Source organism: Eupeodes corollae, chromosome 1 (genome assembly GCF_945859685.1).
Source record: "Eupeodes corollae chromosome 1, idEupCoro1.1, whole genome shotgun sequence".
In the NCBI taxonomy this organism is placed as follows: domain Eukaryota; kingdom Metazoa; phylum Arthropoda; class Insecta; order Diptera; family Syrphidae; genus Eupeodes; species Eupeodes corollae.
Window position 1 is genome coordinate 54351123 of NC_079147.1, and position 20590 is coordinate 54371712.

The 20590-nt window shown below is 33.2% G+C and overlaps 1 protein-coding gene across 1 annotated transcript; it reads right to left on the minus strand.

The window, feature by feature from the left end:
• Positions 1–1823: 1823 nt before the first annotated feature.
• Positions 1824–10024, minus strand: LOC129939268 (uncharacterized). Its single transcript, XM_056047237.1, has 3 exons — positions 9660–10024; positions 2489–2673; positions 1824–2401 (listed from the first exon to the last, which is right to left on the minus strand). The coding sequence occupies exons 1-3, from the start codon at positions 9956–9958 to the stop codon at positions 1824–1826; spliced, it is 1062 nt and encodes a 353-aa protein (XP_055903212.1). The 5' UTR covers positions 9959–10024.
• Between the last annotated feature and the right edge of the window lie 10566 nt (positions 10025–20590).

Below are 20590 nucleotides of genomic sequence, written 5' to 3' on the forward strand. Positions count from 1 at the left end.
GGTGTTGTAAGTCCTTTCTTGACGACAGCATATTGTTTGTTTTGCCCTCATTGACATTTTTGCCGCCCAATTTATATTATGCTGAGTTCTTCCCAGACAGACTTTTAAAAGAAAGTACCTCTAGTGTTGACGTGGGAGCTCTGCACTTTTCTTTCAAGGATGATGTTAAAAAATAAGCATGACATCACATAACTTTGTCTAAAGCCTTTTCTGACATCGAAAGGTAATGTAAACTTGGTTACAACTTTTATGGATCAGCTCGATTTCTCCATGGTCATCCTGCAGAAACGGACGAGTTTGGCAAGGATGCCAAAAGTTGATATGGCTCTATACAGCTCGTCCCTGTAGATGCTGTCATATGTGGCCTTGAAATCGAGGAAAAGATGGTGGGTGTTGATTTGATGTTCTTGGGTTTTTTTCAGGACCTGCCATGATGTGAATATTTAATGGACTGTTGACTTTCCTGGCCTAAAACGACATTGATAAGGGCCTAAATATTACGGCAACGAAGATTTTGTAAGCTATGTTAAGTAGACTGATGCCTCTATAGTTGGTGCAGTTTAGAGCGTCTCCTTTTTCAGGCGAATCCACTGAGGTTAAAATGTGCTTATCACTGAAGATTATTTTTTTAGAAAATTGATTATCCCCTGTTTCTATTTCTTGCCACCATTCGGACCAATTGAAATGATCAAGTACGCGTGTAAATGAAAGTCTGTATGCATAATATTCAACAACGACGAGCGTGAGAGGTGCAATTGTTGGGCTCTTTAGACACTCTATCGCAGCAATAGTTTATGCACCACGAACTGTACAAGCAAATTTGAGATGTTTTCTTAAAAATTGTTGAAAAATTGTATAATTATTATTTCTTAAGGACACTTTCTACAAATCTAGTATTAAATTCGACACCCAAACTATTATACTAATATTATTTACTCAGCAACAAAAGAAATTTAATACATTATGGATATTCGTCGGTGAAGCTCTGAGGGACATTTAAATTATTCTATATTCAAAACATAATGACATCAACGCAGTATGAGCCTTTATGATATGAATATTTTTAACAAAAAGGAAAAATATGTGCACTGTGATTCGCTTACAGTTTCCTTTGGTCATGAAATTTAATAATCTATTTAAATTTCATGACCAAATATACTTCAAAGTTCTCTTCTTTAAAATGTAACTTACATTTATTAAGGAAGACTTTTTTAATATCTCACTCTATTAACTTCAGAGTTTTGTGTTCATTATTTGCCTTTTGACATTTATGTCATCAGAAAACAAATTAGTTGACAATAAGTATGAAATAAACCTGTCAAAAAAATCATATTATGACATCCTAAATCGGCTTGAATTACTAGGTCTTATAAAAAATGACAAATTGAAGGAATTACTTAAAATTTTAAATATTAATTAAATTAAATACTTAAGATTAGGTGGTAAGATATTTTAATCTTTTAAAGTATCAATTTACGAAGTATAGAAATGTTCCTTAAAGATAATTATTGGACTAGACACTATTAATTATGGTTTTGAAATAATCTTAGATTGGTCCTTGATTTGATTTATTTTTCTAGCTTTTCTTCACTTGATTTCATTATGAGTCATTTTAAATACCATTTAAAGTCCATATTATTGCCTTTTGTGTTATAAAGATTTTAAAAATAATAGATATTCTAATTTCTATCTTTATTGTTCCAAAAGTTAAAAAAAAATTATTTTTAAAAATGAATGCCAGCTTGATATATTTACAAGAAAAATGTACATACTTAAATTATTATTAAAATAAACTAGAAGTTGTCTAACAAAAATATCCTTGACTATGTGACAACATGCCATCCATCATCGTTATTCTTACTCCAATCTTCTTTAAAATCGAAATTATCTTTTTTCACCTCGATCATTCTAGAAGCTCGGGGATTTGCTGTCCCAGACTTTTCATAATCATAAAATCTATCTGGCAATCGCGTTGAATGTGTTACAAACTGTTGTGATCCACTGTTGAAAACAACTTTACGATCCTTGCGAGAATAATCCGCATCATGACTAAAGATATCAGAATCCGATTGATAATTCCCAACGAGACTGTCTTTTCCGGGATATAAACCCGGTCCAGGGCCTGGACCATGACCACCAGGTACAATTGGTGGAAAGCCACCTCCAAACGCTCCAGCGAAACCACCGCCACCAACGCCGCCTCCATATCCAAATAACGTTGCCAACGTTGCTGCTCCACCAACTCCCAAAACGCTGCTAATGTAAATAGCAATTTTGACTAGAAAAAGTGACTTCTTCAGAAACAAAACAACAAGGCCAAAAATGATTGGAACCAAAACAGCAACATTGAATTTGAATCCCAACAACATTGGCAAGAGATATTGTTTTGTTAGTATTCTGGCTAAAAGAAAAGAGAAATTTCAAGTATTTTTTCCTTCAAATATGCAATTATTTTTGAAAGAGAAAAAAATAATGTTTCTCTACTTACCACTAGACAGCTCTGTCGGCGAATAAAACCTTCCGTCGACTTTGCTATTATCCATCACAAACTCTGCAACACTATTTGAATCTGCTGATGGACCAATTTTAAACATTAAACCCGGATAAATATTGTCCAAACGCCATTGTAACGATCTTTCACTGACCAGAGTTCCTGCACTTTCCAGTATACCTCTGTGTATAGACAATAAAATTGTTATTACTTCATTTTGTGTTTCACTTTGAAAAGAATATTTACAATTTAAAATTGGTTTTGATGGCTGTTAGTTGAACGAAGTAGAATTCAGTAAAGTTGAGTTTTCGAATGTAAACAACCTTATAACTTATAGAAAAATTTACCATATTTTTCCCTTAAAATATTATTTTCATTAATAAATTAATCAACCATCTCAAAAACGGTTTAAAGGCTTTTGATAAAATGTCAGTAGTCAAGGCCACTAATTAGAAGTTACCTTTGACAAAATTGTGTATACAATGTTGAGTTAAGACTTTTGTTTGTTAGCATAAAATTCGGTTCAAAACCTAACTTTCATAAATTTTACAGGATTGATTGATAAGATTTTTTTGAAAACTTTAGAAAGAATCAAAAACTATACTATTCCCTAAGAAGTTATTTTAATCGCTCCGATTTGTTGAATTTAAAATTTCCATAGAATATAAATTAAAGATTTGTGTACGTACGTCTGTAATAATACACGTTCGAGATATCATTTTTTGTTATCCATATCTAAAGAACCACTAAAGATATCAACTTAAAATTTGTTTATAGATGAATGAATGACATCGAAAGATGCAGAATTGACTTTCAACATTATTGAGTAGGTGGTTTAACTACAGCAGCTTCATAAGGATGGAAATAACGTTAGTGATTTCATGCTGCTGAAAAAGAGCGATGTCAGCAAAATAATGTATTGGATTAGAAGTTGCAGGTAGGAGATCATTAATAAAAATGAGAAAGAGTGTTGTAGATAGAACAGAGCCCTGGGGCACACCAGCATTTATTTTGTGGTCTTCAGACTTGAACCCATCCAATACTACTTGAATTGAACGATCCAAAAAGTAATTACTAATTCAATGAAGCAAAGATTCATGGAAACCAAAAACATGCATTTTTGACAAGAGAGCCTGATGCCAAACCTTACCAAATGCTTTTAAAATATGAAGTGCAATAATCTTACTTTCTCCAAAACGATGTAAAGATTTTTCCACTGTTCAGTGAGATAAATGACGAGATCACTAGTAGACCTATCTCTATCTCTACGAAAGCCGAAAGTCGGTAATTAAGAAGCTTTCGGTCTTCTTAATCACTTTTTCCATGACTTTTAAAGGAAAGGACATATAAGTGCAATCGGTCAGTAATTAGAAGGTGAGCAAGATTTTTTAGGGGTGGCCTGAACAAATGCTGTTTCCAATCCGTTCGGAATGAGACCTGACAACTGAGGAGTGGGATAGATGAAGAACACATCTTTAGAACAAAGCAGGAATACCAACGGGACTAGCGGATTTAGATATGTTGAAAAGGACTTTCACCACAGTACGACTGCGAAAAAAGATTGGCCCCATAAAATCACTTACTTACTCAATGACAGGCGGAGTCATAACACGCACTGGCAGCGTTAAGTTGGCGGTGAACTGTCTAGTAAAGAGATTTGCTTTGTTGAGCGATCTAACAAATGGAGTAACATTGACAACGAGGAAGAAGAAGAATTCTTCACATTTTTTACTCATGACCTAAAATGTTTACTGCCTATGGGACATTGCAATATTTTTAGTCGTCACTTTTGGCCGGTTTTGGTCGATTTCCTTAGTAAGATTGGATTTAAAACAACAATGACCTCTTAATAGCTCCAATCAAACCATGCGTTTTTCTTAGGTCTTACGTTATGAATAGTTTTATGCAATGAAGGTTTTTGACAATTTAAAAAATGTAATAACTTCCCATAGGAAGTTATTGTAATGGATCCGATTTGTCGAATCGAAAATTTTGACATTTCTCGAAGTTTCAAGGTACTTAGAGTGGAAATAAAAGATTTTTGAAAAGAAGTTTGTACGTGCGTGTGTGTGTACGTTCGCGACGTTTTTCGTTGTCCATAGCTCAAGAACCAGAAGAAATATTGGCTTCAAATAAATTTTGTTAAAAAGATAATAATGCAGAAAGGGCTCTCAAAAAAACTGCGTGGGTGTTTTTTTTTACCATAGACAATTATAACAAAGGTAAAAAGGGCAAACATTTTGAATTTTTTTAGAATAATTCAACTGAAAACTTGTTTAACAAAACATGAAAACCTACAAACCTTTTAAGCAAGACAAATCGACAGAAGGGATGGGAAGTTATCAATGTGGGTCGCATCCCTCTTTTTAATTTTTTTTATAAAATCTAACTATCGATTTTTTGTAAAAAAAAATTAGACTCTTCAAAAAAAAATGCAAAATTGCTAAAAAACTGATTTGATTCGAATATTTCGAGAATTGATGAAGGTATTGACCTCAAAATTATGTAAAGTTATGTAAAGTTCTGTTGTTAACAAAGGATAATATTCTTAGTAATACGCAATCTAGGTTTTCTGATAAGAAAAAAAAACAACTGAATTTTACTAAAATGGTTTTTTGACACATGATGTCGGAAACAAAGATATGTTTTGAAATCAAACTTATTTTTTCGCTCAATCAATTTTTTAAAATTAGAAATGTCCCTATTCACTGTTTTTATAGTGTACAGTGGATAGTATGCTGCATTTTGTGTCTTCTCACTTATTCTCGACGACCCTTGGACCCAAAAAGAAAGACTTTGGTTTCATCTCTTCACAGAACATTCCTCTATTTCTCTTTTGCCCAATTTGTATGCGTTTTAACAAACTCCATTGTCTTTACCGCATTCCTTTTCGTCAGGAATGGTACCTTGAGTGAACTTCGGGAAGGTAGCTTTGCTCTTAAATGACGTCTCCGTATTGTGACCGCGCTAACAGACAGTTGAAGTCCATTTCTTATTTTCCTAGAGGTTATGAAAGGGTCCTGTTTTGCTAACTGAACTATTTTTCTGTCAGTTCTTGCAGTAGTCATTATTTTTGGGCCGCGCGTTTTCGGTTTATTTTGCCATTTAAAGGCGTTACTGACCATTTTTGCTGAGCCTAGGATGTATTAAATATTTTGGTAGGTTTTTCTCTTCAAACGCACTTTTCGAATAAGTTTTCGAATTTCTTCGGTGCAGTGTCTTGAGCGTCCAATTGTTTATTTTTAAGCTAACATTTATTAATTTTGTATATAGTATAATATTTACTTACTGAAAAAATAAAAAAATTATTTTTTAACACTTTTTAATTATTAAATCAAAAGTACTGCTATTTTTATGAACACTCTATATCCAGAGAGTTTGAAATGGGTGTTCACCGGGAAAAGTAGAGTATAACTTCAAGCTTAAAGTCTCTAATATGAAAATCTAATAAAATGTGACCAGCTCTGCTATTTTATGAACACAACTGTAAGTTATTTATTTTTTTTAAGACTACAAATATCAGAAGTTCCCAGACAAATAATGTGGTCAAAAATTGAAACTTAAAATTTTCTTAAAAACAAACCGATTGATTTGTTTTGATTTTCTCTAAATTTGCATTTTTAACTTGGCTTCTTTCAATATTTTTATGATTGCTAAATAAAAATACCATCTACAGAACCTCAAGAACTAATGAACCAATTTCAATATTTTTTTCTTCATAAGCTCTATTAATGTCTCAATAATATTTGATCTTAAATAATATCATTGTCTTTGTTGGATTTAAAAAACAATTTAAATTATTTTTTCAAAATCCAATATCTCGAAAAAGGGTTTACATTTTGGAAGATGGAAATTATTTAAAAGGTAGTTTTCTTAATTTTAAAATATAAGTAACAGGTTATTTATTTTGCACTTTCAAAAGTTTAGGGCTTGAATTCGACATCTGTCAAACTTAGTTGTTAAACCAATTCAGTTGAAAATCTGACATTTACGAAAGTGGATCGCTTAGATATAACAGTAACCGATTACACCTCGCCGTGAGAGCATGCGTGCAATAGTGGTCCATTAGTGCAACCAAGAAAAAAAATACCATCAAAAACAGTGCAAACGATAATAACTTACAAATTAATACCTGCCAAACAATAGAAAAAAAATAGCAACTGTGTACCCAAAAATTCACAAATAAAAACAACACAGCGAGTTCCCAATCAGTGTTCCCATGATTTAACCTTAATAACTTCAAATCACGAAGATTCACACATATGATCAAAAAAACTCATGAATTTTTCTTAGTATAAGTTGGAGCCTCAGCAAAGCATGAAAAACCTAAGGGGCTCTCTTAACGAAAATGCGTGCATTTGGTATTGATGAATCCCTTCTTCGTTGGGTTAGAAACCATTCAATTCAATAAGTATTGGACGGATTCAAATCTGATATTTAAAAAATACACGCTGGTGTGCCCCAGGGCTCCGTTTTGTCTGATGCGACGCTTTTCCTCATTTTTATAAATGATATTTTGTCTGAAACTTCTAACCCACTAAATTTTTTCGCGGATGACAGTACCCTCATGCTTTTCATATTAATTTTTAGATTCTCATCTTTGTTCTTTGGATGTGTTCAAAGAAAGCGTATATGATAAGCTCATAAAATTCAGATCTTGACAGCATTGTTCAATGAGGAATCAAAAACCGTGTAGAATTTAATGCTTCGAAGCCCCAATGCTGTCTACTGTCGCAAAAGCGTAACCCTCCCCCAATGTCACTATCCATGAGTGGTACTTGCATCGAGGAGACCGAATAGCTTTCAGTCCTAGGTATGTGCATTACAAACCACTTATTGTATAGTGATCAAAAATTTGACATCGCCAAAAATGTTTCTAAGTGTTTAGGTTTTCTCCGACGATGCAAGAAGCTTTTACCCCTTCTGATACAGCTATAATTTATAAAAGCCTATATTCGTCCAAAACTTGACTACAATTCCCATATTTGGATAGGTGCTCCTATAACCCACTTGAGTCTCTTGGACAGAATTCAAAGGAGAGCTCTAAAAGTGATAGGTTACAGTTGTCTAACTGAAACTTTTGCATCTTTCTAGCACCGTGTCGTAAGATTCCATGTCTCTAATTATTTTATCGCTAAGCAATGCTCTAATGAAATAGCCAGTTGCATTCCTCCTCTCAAACAATTCAACCGTAATACTCGTTCTTTTAGAAATGCCCATCAGTTTACCCTTCAACTTCGGTCGTACTGTAAAGCACAGAGATTCTTGTTTTAGTCGCACTACACGAACGTGGAATGCTTTACCAGACTCAATATTTCCCACTCATTACAATGTGCAGGCATTCAAAACCAATGTGAAAGAGACTGGATTGGTAACAAATATTGTAAGGCCTGTGCATCATCTTTTTGCTCGTACCATTAAAAATATCGCTGCTGTAAGTGAAAGTGTTCGCGACGTTTTTTCGTTGTCCATAGCTCAAGAATCAAAAAAAATATCGACTTCAAATAAATTTTGTTATACATATAATAAGGCAGAAAGATGCAGAGAGGGCTCTCAAGAAAATTCCGTTAGTGTTTTTTTTACCATAACAGTTAAAAAAATGGTTTACCTTAAATATCTTACGCACCAAAAACGCTAGAGACTCAAATTAAATTAAATGTTTGTAATTTATTGTAACGTGATACGAAACAAGGATATTTTTTTGTTTAAATCCAATTAACGGGTTTTTTTGTAAATACAAAAAAACGAAAAAAAAAACAAAATTGTCACCTCGAAAATTTTACGAAATGAAATGATTTTATCTCTAAAACAATTTTGTGCGACGAACAATAAAGTTTTTAACATTTGGTGAATTTTTTAAAAAATTGGATTTTCAATTATTTTTATACAAAATAAAAACCTGAATAAAACATTTCTCAAAAATGTTAAAAATTGCATTTCAACTCAAATATCTTTTCAAAAATTGAGATTATGGCTTCACTACATTCATCTTTTATATCAGTAAAATTTTGAGGAAAATCTATTTTTTTTACAAAAAATAAAAACCTAACAAGAAAACAATAATAAAACTTGGTAAAAATTTACTTACGACTCAAAAAGCTAATAAAAAAAAAAATTTACAAAAAATAGTACGCAAATTTGGTAAAAATTCATGTTCGGTTCTTGATATCTCTCAAATTAATTTCATTCATCCAATTTGTTAAAATTTAAGAAATGCAACTAAAATTGGTAAAAATTTGTTTTCTTGCATTGTTGCTGATTTTAAAATTTTTAAGAAAACCTACAAACCTTTTAAGCAAGACAAATCGACAGACAAGTTGGGAAGTTAAAAGTATGGGTCACATCCCAGCCTCTTTTTATGTTTATTTTTGAAACCGAAAAATGGACAACCCTGTAGTACTTGTGAACAGAGTCTTAATACAGAAAAAAGTTCGTGCGACCCAGTTATGTACTTTATTTTTTTAGATATTTGAGTCGGTCACGTCGCTCTGCTGTGGCGTGATGGTTAGTTTTATTTGGACTATCATAATGGAGGTCTTGGGTTTAATCTCTGCCTGTTTGACATTTGTCACCTAAAGTGTTTGTTCTGCCTCTTGCGAGGAATTACAAATCTTCCAAAATTAATTTTTGTCATGAAAAGTTCTTTCTTAAATTAGACACTCGAATTCGGCATATAAACTGAAGGTATTCTATAAATCCGTTACAATACTCGTACAAAGAATTGGTTTAAATTTATAAAGGGAAGCAATGGTTTCCTTCGAAGCTGCGTCACATATGTAATAACACACGATTAAGCACATACATCTTTTAAAGATCAGAATTTTTTATTCCATAAATCGGATATTTTATCAAATCTTCAAAGGGAAGTTTTGCATATTTCGGCTCACCTATTGTATTACTATTAATAAGTTTGGTCAAAATCGACAAACTCTTTTATATCATATTGAAAAAGAATGCTTCTTTCTTAATTTTAATATCCATGTTTTACAAACAACATTTCTCCCAATTATTTCCTTAAAGTTTAAATTATTTTCAACATATCCATCCTTCACTTCACTTGCTTAATGAAACTTTTATAAGGTCACATTTAAAAACCAATTAATTTCAAATTTTACAACCAAGATGAAAGTTCATCAAAACTCTTGTAAAACATAAAAAAAAAACTAACCTAAAGTCCACCGGATCCTGGTCCAAAAAATTAACAATAGAACGCGAAGCTACATTTTCATCCTTCTCAGCAATTAAGTCGGTAAATATACTAAAATTATCATGCTCGTTAAACGACTGCAAAAAACTAATAGCCGTTCTTCCTACACACTCCTTCAATCCTTGATGACGATGATCAGTCTCCCGTATGCAATAATTAAAAACATCAGAGTGGGTAGTTGAGCTTGCAATTTGCGGTGCAATTAACTTAACACAAATTAAGAGAAGTGTAAATTTTAATAATTTCGCAGGAAGAACCATCGCAAAAAATATTGTCGCCGCCACGTTACACGTTACACTTACACCACCCGCGCACTCAAAGTGAAAACTTTTGAAAATATCCGAAAATAAACTGAAATATTTTGCCCTGTGGTCAGTTAGCTTTATACCTTTATTCAGTTTTTCCATCCGGGATTCTTCTTCAATCTGATGGATACGTTTCAGTGAGCAGCAGATGAACTTTGCAAAAAAAGAACCAACGAGCGAAAAATGTTTCAACATAAAAATTTATAACGAATCATCAGATCCGGAATAAGGTGTTCTTGGGCCTTGTCCTTGAGTAAACTAAAGTTATCAAAAACTTGTAGTCAACTGAAAAGATATCAAATGTTCAAAATGGAATTTAGTTACAAAGAAAGAAGAAACGATGAAAGTTACAAATATTTAAAGCCCTTCTTATTACCTAGAGAAGGCTGATATTTTCCATAAGCTTATGTAGTTAAACCAAAACTCAAAGTTCTCACATAAAAGTAATAATTTACTCTACGTATTCTTTCTCCGATTCGACCAAGTCTTTTAGCCTAGCTGTTTTTGGTAAGTAATCGATACAGCCATGGCTAAAGTTGAAAAACTTTTTTATAATTCGTGAGAATTTCAACGGTTTCTTTACGCTTAGGTCGTTTTTTGGCTATGGTCAGGGTTTTTGTGGTTTCATTTGTTATGTAAAAACTTTAAATAACTTCAGATGTTTTTTTTTCTCGCAAATTTAACACCACTGGAATTTTGTCTTCTACTCTTAATGACCAAAAAAGTAGGTACCTGTATTTTGTTAACTTTAGACAAAAAGAAAAACTGTTTGAAATAATTACATAAACGACAACGTTTTATGTTATTTAAAGTTAAGGAAAGTTTAGGTGGGGCTCATATTTTGTTATGCTTTGAAGATTGAATAATTACATAATTTGTGTCTTCATCGTATTGTTAAGTATAATATGGTTAATAATGCTAATTTTGTACTACAAACAAATCATTAGAGATTTAAATGGCACCTGTTATGGATTCTTAGAATTGTTGATAATACTTGGAAACTTTATAATTTGTTTTTGGTAAGTAATAATTGTTACTAATTTTACACTTGCACTCATTCGTTATGATTTATTAAACGAATGAAAACCAGGTTATGAATATATGAATCTTGGGGACTTATTTCTACTAAATCATGACGTTTTTCGAAGAATTTATTTTTATGTTTAATATTTTTTGCATTAAAGGAAAACTTTTTTTTGATACTTTTTACTGGGAAAAGTTATTTTGCTATTCATTTGATTTTTATTCGCGGTTTCTAGTTTGTAGAACTTCACTTGACACATTAAAATCGTGGGCGCCATTTGAATCGAATTATATTAGTTGAATTAGCAATATCATTTTTAATATATAATTCTTACTGACTTATTTGCTTAAGGTACAGTTCTGGGTGAATTAGGGTCTCACCCGACAATCTTCTCCATCTAGCTCGGTCCCTAGCGAGATGTCTCCAGTATCACGCTCCAAGTATGCTGACGTCACTTTCCACTTGTGCGCGCCACCTGATCCGCGATCTTCCTCTACTGCGTTGTCCTGTAGGTGTGGATTCGAAGACTTTCCGGGCCGGTTTCCATGCGCTCTACGTGACCTAGCCATCTTAGTCATTGGACTTTTACCCTTTATTTTATTTATAATTTACGTTTAACTAAAATACTGCTGCAGCAAGAGCAAGCCAAAAATCCATCTGGAGTGTCAGACCAAAAAAACATAGATGCATATCAACAACCAACAAACTTTGTATTTAGCAGTAGTGCTAGTAAAGTCAATAAGCCCCGTATTCTGAATTCGACGATTGAGTTCTAGAAGCAAGGATGAGGTAAGCCTACTCCTGGAAGATGCCCATTAATCCTTTGCAGATCCGACAGCTATAACGCTAATGTCACTGTGGCCAAAAACCATATTAGAAGGCAATCAAAAAAATGTCGATTTGTCTTGCTTAATAGTTTGTAGGTTTTCGTGTCGTGTTTAAAAAGTTGTCAGTTGAATTATTCTTAAAAATTTCAAAACTACCAACAGCATTTTGCATACAATTAAATTAATTTGAGAGATATCAAGAACCGAACATCAATTTTTACCAAATTTACTACCTATTTTCTGTAGGTTTTATTTTTTTATGAAAAAAACGGACTTTTTAATTCTTATTAAAAAAAATTACTTAGTATCGAAAACAACATTTTTTATTTTTTTGTAAGATATAATGTCAATTCAATTTCTCTAAAAATTGTATTGAATATATTTTTCTTAAGATAAAATTAGTTTGAAGCCAATATTTGTAATTTTTGAAAAAATATTTGAGTCGAAAATCAATTTTTACCAATATTTGTTAATTTTTTTTGTAGGTTTTTTTAGTCTCTTTCGTTATTGGTTCGTGAAATATTTAGGGTTAACCAAAGTTTTTACCTTTTTCCAGATTTCTATGGTAAAACAATCTAACCACTGAATTTTCTTGAAAGCCCTTTCTGCATCTTTCTACAATATTATCTGTATAACAAAATTTATTCGAAGTCGATATTTCTCCTGGTCGCAAACGTACGGACGAACAAACGATCGTACACACGCACGCACAGACAACTTTCTAAAAATCTTTTATTTCAACTCTAGAGAACTTGAAACGTTGGGAAATGTCAACATTTTTAATTCGACAAATCGGACCAATGACAATAACTTCCTATGGGAAGATAAAAATACTAGCGATGTTGTGGTCAAAGTCTCGACAATGTCAGGTGATAAGGTGGCCTCGACTGCGAAAATAACTGGTGAAAGAAAGCCTACCAAAGTCTACGAGCTACCCTGCTGTCTACCATATTTGGAAATCGTCCTTGTCGATTAATGACAAAATAGTTCATCTAAGAATGAAGATAAAGAACGTAATACGGATCCAAAATGAAAACGGAATGGGAACATTTAGGATAATTCAAACCTTAGTATATATAATTCATCTTCCCAAAAATCCAAAAACCAGTAACTCAAGAGAAAAATTTTCAAGTGGTACAATTAAATCTACTGCACAGTACGTTGGCCTCTGTCAAAAGATAATTTTGAGATAGCCCTAATTAATAAGGGCAAGATTTGTCGTCTTAAATCCAAAGACCACACAATATTTGTTAGTAAATGGCACACAGAAGGTAACTATCGTACATTTATGTTTAATCCTTCTCTCTTTCCATTGTAGAGCTAATATTACGGTGGTAAAATGCAAAACAAAAGGGGCCCTCCCCTAAAATCAGTGTATAAGCCAAGTGATGAATCGGGCCTTCCATCATCTGTTAATTACGACAAGCTTATTACCTTGGATAGTAAAAATGGACCTGCTGAACGTCACCTATACGAATGCCCATCATATTTAATGCGGCAGCACTGATATTAATGTAAGAGGTGAGTTAAGAAAAAGATGTTGATATAAAAAAGAGGTAAAAAAGAGGCTAAAATGCGACCCACACTGAAAACTTCCCATCCCGTCTGTCGATTTGTCTTGCTCAAAAGTTTGTCTATATGTACTCGTATCAATGTTTACCAAATTAATTTGCGTACTACTTTTTGTAGACTCTATTTTTTATGAAAAAATGGATTGTTGGATTCTTATATTAAAATTACTGAATATTGAAAACAATATTTTCTGTGAAATAAAATAAGTTTGAAGCCAATATTTTTAATTTTTGAAAAGCTATTTGAGCCGAAAGTAAATTTTTACCAAGTTTTAGTATTGTTTTTTTTTTAGAGTTTTATTTTTTGTAAAAAAACTGTCACTTCAATTTTTTTCAAAATTTTACCGAATGTTGAAAACAATATTTCTTATGAAAAAAATTAGTTTGAAGCCAATATTTAAAATTTTGAGAAGATATTTGAGTCGAAAATCAATTTTTACCAACTTTTGTTAATTTTCTTTAAGGTTTTTAATTTTTTGTACAAAAACTCTCAATTCGATTTTTTTTTAAATTATACTGAATGTTGACAACAATATTTTTTGAACGATAAAAGTAAATTAAAGCCAATATCTCAAAGTTTTCAAAACGATATTTGAGTCGAAAAACAACTTTTATTAATTTTTTTTTAGGTTTTTATTTTTTGTAAAAAAACTGTCAATTCGATTTTTCTCAACATTTTTCATTTTCGATTCGATTTTTCTCAAAATTTTATCAGATGCAAAAACATTATTCTTCGTTGCACAACATTTTTTTTTTTGGAGATGAAATCATATTATAATAGTAAAATTTTGGATGTTACACATTTTTTTTCCAGTTTTTTTGGTTTATAAAAAAAACCGTTAAATGGAATTAAACACACATCTTTCTAAAAATCTTTAATTTCGACTCTAGGGACCTTGAAACGTCGAGAAATGTCAAAAATTTTAAATTTGACAGATCGGACCCATTACAATAACTTCCTATGGGAAGTTAATAAATTACTTTCATTACAAAAAACAAACAAAGGGAAACTTTATGAGTCAACAAATGACTTTGCCAAGTCAAAAAAGATAGATAGATAGATAGATATTTTATTTTCATAGATAAATGCTTTTTACAAATTATTGTTTTTGTTTTTATAATACGCTGCTTGCTCAGAGATTTGATATTTAATTTATATCTTACAACTGAAAAATTTTATAATATTTTAAAGATATTTTGAATAATACATTTGAAGGAAAAGTCAAAAAGATAAGTCAAAGCAAAAATCAATTCCCTTAAAAACGGACAAAACATGAACTGACTCTAGCTCTAAACCTCTGGAATTAATTATGATCACTCAATTTCCAGGATGTATGTAACCAATACATCATTTATTAAAGATCACAACGTAAGGTAAATCTCAAGCCTAGACAATCAATATTAAATTTCAATACAAGTCTCCAGGGGTTGATGGAATTATCCAATTCAAATCGTTCATTGATTTTTTTTCCAAAATTGACGTTAACGGCTACGACTTTTCCAATCGAGTCTCTAATAACCTCTTAAGAAGTCCTATGCTGCCTGCGTTAAGCATTAGAAACCAGTAGCAACATTACCTTGTAGCCATTAGAGATGCCGCCTCTGAAGTGCTAGGTTTCACACGGCCATCACGACCACATTGAAACCCCTGGTTTGAGGACGAATGTCGGTAAGCGCACGCAGAGAAACAACAGACATACAAAAGGACACTAGACAGAAAGACCAGAGTTGCTCGCGAGTTCTACGAGATGAAGAGGAGCTAAAAATATGAAAGGTCACTTCTCTAAATTGTATGAATTGAAGTTCAGTACAAAGTAGATAGAACCACTCAACCTAGGCGACTAGGAACGAAAATTCCACCTAACCGACCTGGACGAAGTGAAGATAGCTATACCGAAACTGATCTGCAAAATATGGTCGGAACAAAGCAAGCCCGATGAGACCCTCTTAATTGCGCCAACTACAGAGGCATCAGTCTCCTTAATATTGCATATAAGATCCTCTTTGCCGTATTATGTGAACGTCTGAAGCCATTCGTCAACAACCTGATAGGTCGTTATCAGTGTGGATTCAGACTAGGAAAGTTCACTATCGACCAAATATTCACACTACGGCAGATCTTGGAAAGAACCCAGGAACTTTAAATCGATACTCACCATCTCTTTATAGATTTTAAAGCCGCGTATGACAGCATTTATAGGAAAGAGCTCTACCTAGCAATGTCTTGTTTTGGCATCCCTTTCAAACTTATCTGTTTGTGCAGAATGACGATGGAGAATGCACGCTGCTCTATGAAGGTCGGAAAATTTCACTGGAGCCACAATCTTCCAAAGGTCCATCCAATTACTCAGAAACGCAAATGATATTGACATAATTTTAAGATCAAAGCGTGATGTCAGTGGAGCGTTTTTGAGCATTGCGAAGGAAGTAAAAAATATGGGTTTAGTGGTCAATGTGGGCAAGACCAAGTATATGCTGTCATCAAAAAAGGACACTGAACAACGACACGTCTTGGACAAAACGTCACTATGAATAGCTATAACTATGAGGTAGTTAAGGACTTTGTCTACCTAGGCACCGCTATTAATGCAGACAACGACACCAGCGCTTAAATCAAACGAAGAATAACTCTTGCAAATCGCTGCTTCTTTGGACTTAGAAGGCAATTGAGAAATAAAGTCCTCTCTCGAGCATGTAAAATCACCATCTATAAGACACTCATCATCCCGGTTCTCATTTATGGCACTGAGGCCTGGACCCTGTCAAAGAAAGATGAGAACGTCTTAGGATGCTTCGAAAGAAAAATTTTTCGGGCGATTTTTGGTCTCGTACGCATAGATGGAGAATGGAGGAGAAGATATAACGACGAACTGTACGGGTTGTACAGCGACACTGACCTAGTTAGCAGAATTAAAGTCCAACGGCTTAGATGGCTAGGTCATGTAGAGCGGATGGACATCAACGCTCCAGCCCGGAAGGTCTTCGAATCCAATCCCGAGGGACGGCGCAGTAGAGGAAGACCGCGACTCAGGTGGCGCACGCAGGTGGGAGAGGACCTCAACCAACTTGGCGTGCGAAACTGGAGACAGCTAGCTAGGGACCGAGCTGGCTGGAGACGCTTGTTGGTTGAGGCCCAGGTCCGCCCCGGACTGTAGCGCCACCTTAAGTAAGTAAGTTTGAAAAAAAGGCAAACATTTTGGTTAACCCTTAATATCTTACGAACCAAAAACGCTAGAGACTTGAATTAAATTTTATATAATATATTGTAACGTGATATCAAAGAAATATATTTTATGAAAAAAAAATCCATTGAACGGTTTTTTTTATTAATCAAAAAAACTGAATAAAAATGTGTCACCTCCAAAATTGTACGACTAGTTTTTTTACAAAAAATAAAAACCGAAACAAAAATGTATAAAAGTTGGTAAAATTTGATTTTCGACTCAAATATCTCTTCAAAAATTAAAAATATTGGCTTCAAACTTATTCAATATTCAGTAATTTTTATATAAAAATCAAACAGTCAGTTTTTTCATAAAAACTAGCATATATAGACAAACTTTTAAGCAAGACAAATCGACAGAAGGGATGGGAAGTTATCAGTGTGGGTCGCATACCAGCCTCTTTTTAGAAATTATATTCTATTGTTTTATTATGTCTGCACGGTTGATCCTGTGATTAGGTGTTTTGGAAGTTGGGACAAAAGTTTAACAAATGTTCACTTTCAATTTGTTTGGGTGGTTGCAGAATAAGCAGGAATTATTTATTGCGTTTTTGTCTCGTGCCGAGTAAAGGTAGCTGGTGTGTGAACTAAAATACGAAAAGGATTAATAAAATTCGTATAATAGTTATAAATATTTTTTTAATTTTTCAATTTGTGCGTTTAGAGATGAAGGGCTGTCAGAGAAAATGCAGAATTCGCCTATAATTTTTTCTGCGTATTCTAGTACCAATGCTGCTAATTCTGCAGTAAAGATGTTGCTGTACTCATGAAGGCTACTTGTTTGAACTGTGTTGAAGTTTGAACCAACTACCGCATATAAAATTTTGTTATTATTATCTGAGCAGTCTATAGTAAAGGAACTTATATTGTTGTTTAGATAAGTTGTTGTACATTTCATTAAACAGTTGCTTAAAATTCATAGGATCGAGAATCGTTTTTTTAAAAGCTAGTTGAGTGTCAATATTGCTTTCCTAAAACGTCCAAGGCAGAAGCACTATATGTTTTTATTAGTTTCAGTGGAATATCCAGATCGTTTCTCGTTTGTAATTCTCTATAGATAACGTGTTCATATTTAGCTTTGGTTTTACGTTTCATTAAAAGTGAAAGATCATTTTGTATAGGTGATCCATTTGAAATCAGGAATTTCGGTATTAATTTGGAAGTAAGATAGTTTCTTCGTTCTTCAAGTGAAAGGAATCCAGCTTCGCCGAGAAGATTGAGTATCGGTGTTGGACGGAAGGCGCGCGCCTGGGGCAATTCTGCGTGCTGAATAATATTAATCTTTGAGTTTATAGAACTGAGTTTTTGGACAGTTCCCGAAAGTAGGGAGCCCGTAATCGATTTATGCTAAAATAATCGCACGCACAACGTTCAAAGTTGAGCTGGGATGGACCCTGCCTTTTTTGTTACAAAAGTATTTTATTATATTTTCACGTGATATAAAAGTTATATTTAATTGTTCAATATGCTAGGACAGCGATAAGTGTTGTTAATGGTAAGGCCAAACATTTTGTATACATTGACGTTGTTAAGCGTGTAGTTACCAAGATCTAATGAAAAGTCTTTACAGCTGGTTTTGTGGTAGAAAGGTCAATTTTTTTTTTTCAGAGAGCTGTATATGTGCAGCATAAATACCATAACATTTTCCAATGACTGAATAAAAATAAAAAATTGTTTTAAATATTTCAGTTCTTATAGCAACTAAGAATTAAAAGTTTCGATTACAATAGTGCTTTTTTGGCGATAAAGACAGAGAAGGGTGATTTCCAAATTAAACTAAATTTCTTCGTAAAATATGTATACATACTGCAGATTATCTAAAGGTATTTTTCAGTGTTTATTATTTAAGAAAATCAAATTAAAGCAATGAGGCTTCTCGGTTATAATTTTGTTAGTCTTTTTTTCAAACCGTTGTTTACTAATACAGGTAAGGTATAAGACAAGTAAAGGTATACTTTGTGTGTCACATCAGTCATAATGGGTTTCATAAAGTAACTTTGTATTATGTGAAACCGACAATATTGAAACTTAAATTTGAACTTATGTTCGAGTTTAGCTAATCCTAAGCTAAGTCAACCACTTTCAAAGAAATAAACGTAAGGAATTAAATTTCAAATCATTGTTCATGTAATATTTAATCTAAATATATTGATGATACATTTTTGATCTGGTAACAATGCTCTGGAACAAAAACATCAATTTAAATTCCTGGTAACTGTTACTACATAATTTTACAAAATAACTGAGAAGATTATGTCATTACGATTGTATGTTATTAATTTATGTAAATTTTATTACCATTAAGTCAAATAAACACAAGTTATCCGGTACACATTAGTATTTTTATTTTTATTTTGTTTTCGAATTTATTAAGAAATAAGGAGTTCTTATATTAAAATGTTTTGTGCAAAATGGCTTTCGTGACTTGTTGAAAGTGAAAACCGCCTTTATCTTACTGATTTCGATTACACACGCATATAGATTCCTCCCCCCCCCCCAGCAAAAACCAAATACAATTATTATTGTTCCTGGCTTTGAGAATTATCTTGCAAAACAAAGTCTTTTTATATTGTACTTGAAGGTATCGTGACCAAATATTTCTTCCAAATCATGATGCTCGTTAAAATCAGAGAAAGTCAAACTACCATACCAAATAGCTATAGCTTCCATTTTGGGAGTTCCTTTTATAATTGAAGTCCTTTGGGATTTAAGACGTCTCATACCTTCTTAATCTTCCCAGTCATGTCAGATTCAGGTTTATTTTCCATCAATTTATGTAAGAATTCCTATCCATACACATCAGCTCTTCAGCTCAACAGAAATTCATGCTTAATATTCCTGTTCTTGTCCGGAGGCGTGTATATAGTCACTTATAAGATCTCCTTCCTTCTTTTTTCCATTCAAAGCATTCTCTCTCTGAAATAATTAGTATAAGAGATCTGACTTTCATGACTCCGAAACGAATGCAAAGCCCTAACTAACGTTCCCTTTCGTTTGACAGAAAGTAAAATTACCTGCTTCAACCTAAACCTACAACCATCAAGAGCCAAACCAACCCATAACGCCAATGATCCAATGATGGAGAAACGTAACTCTATAGCAATTTTATTATAGCCGCATTGCCCGTTTTCATCAATGACAAATGAAAGTTCGACCTTCTTTTAAGCCACAATGTCAATGACACTCTTCAGGATGTGGTATCGTTGGTGGCTCAATGATGGCAATGTGTATGTGTATACCTTAGCTTCCACTCGTTGTGCCAACTTACACACATGGTTAATATGGAGCACCAACGAACGGCACTTCGTTCCGATTGGGGTTGGCAAAAATATGTTTCTAAACTGGTAAGGCCTTCTTTTTTATTTGCAACGTCCGTCGTCGCCGTCGTCGCTCGTCGTTGCCTTTGGTTCTGTGGCTCTGACGACTTTGGCTCTGTGGCTGTCTGTTGTGGCTCTTTATTGAATCAAAGTTTGTATTTTACGGTGAAAGTGTTTTCATTCGGGTTTATAAAAAAAGAACAACTTTTTTTGAAAATTTGTTGCCTCAGTTTTACAATATAAGAATTTTTGCTTGACTTTTAAGTCCTGCGTCTCGTTTATTCCAACTTGAAATAAATTATTCGCTTGAAGATGGGATGACCTACTTTTTGTCTTTCCTTCGTCTTATTCGGTCGTCTATAAAAAGCTTGAAATGATTGTCGAGAACGTGTTCTTCCAGAGTTAATTATGTTCGTCATTTCAATCCCCTCGAACGCACATATCCTACATAATAGTGCCATCTGTTCGGAGAAAAGTAATATAAGAATCTCCTTCCTCAAGAAGCTGTCTTATGTTGTTTCTATAGGATACTCGTATATTGATGGTTAACCACAAACATAAACATAAACATTATCTAGAGATAGAAATACATTTATAAGATATCCACTTTGTACTTCTTGGAACT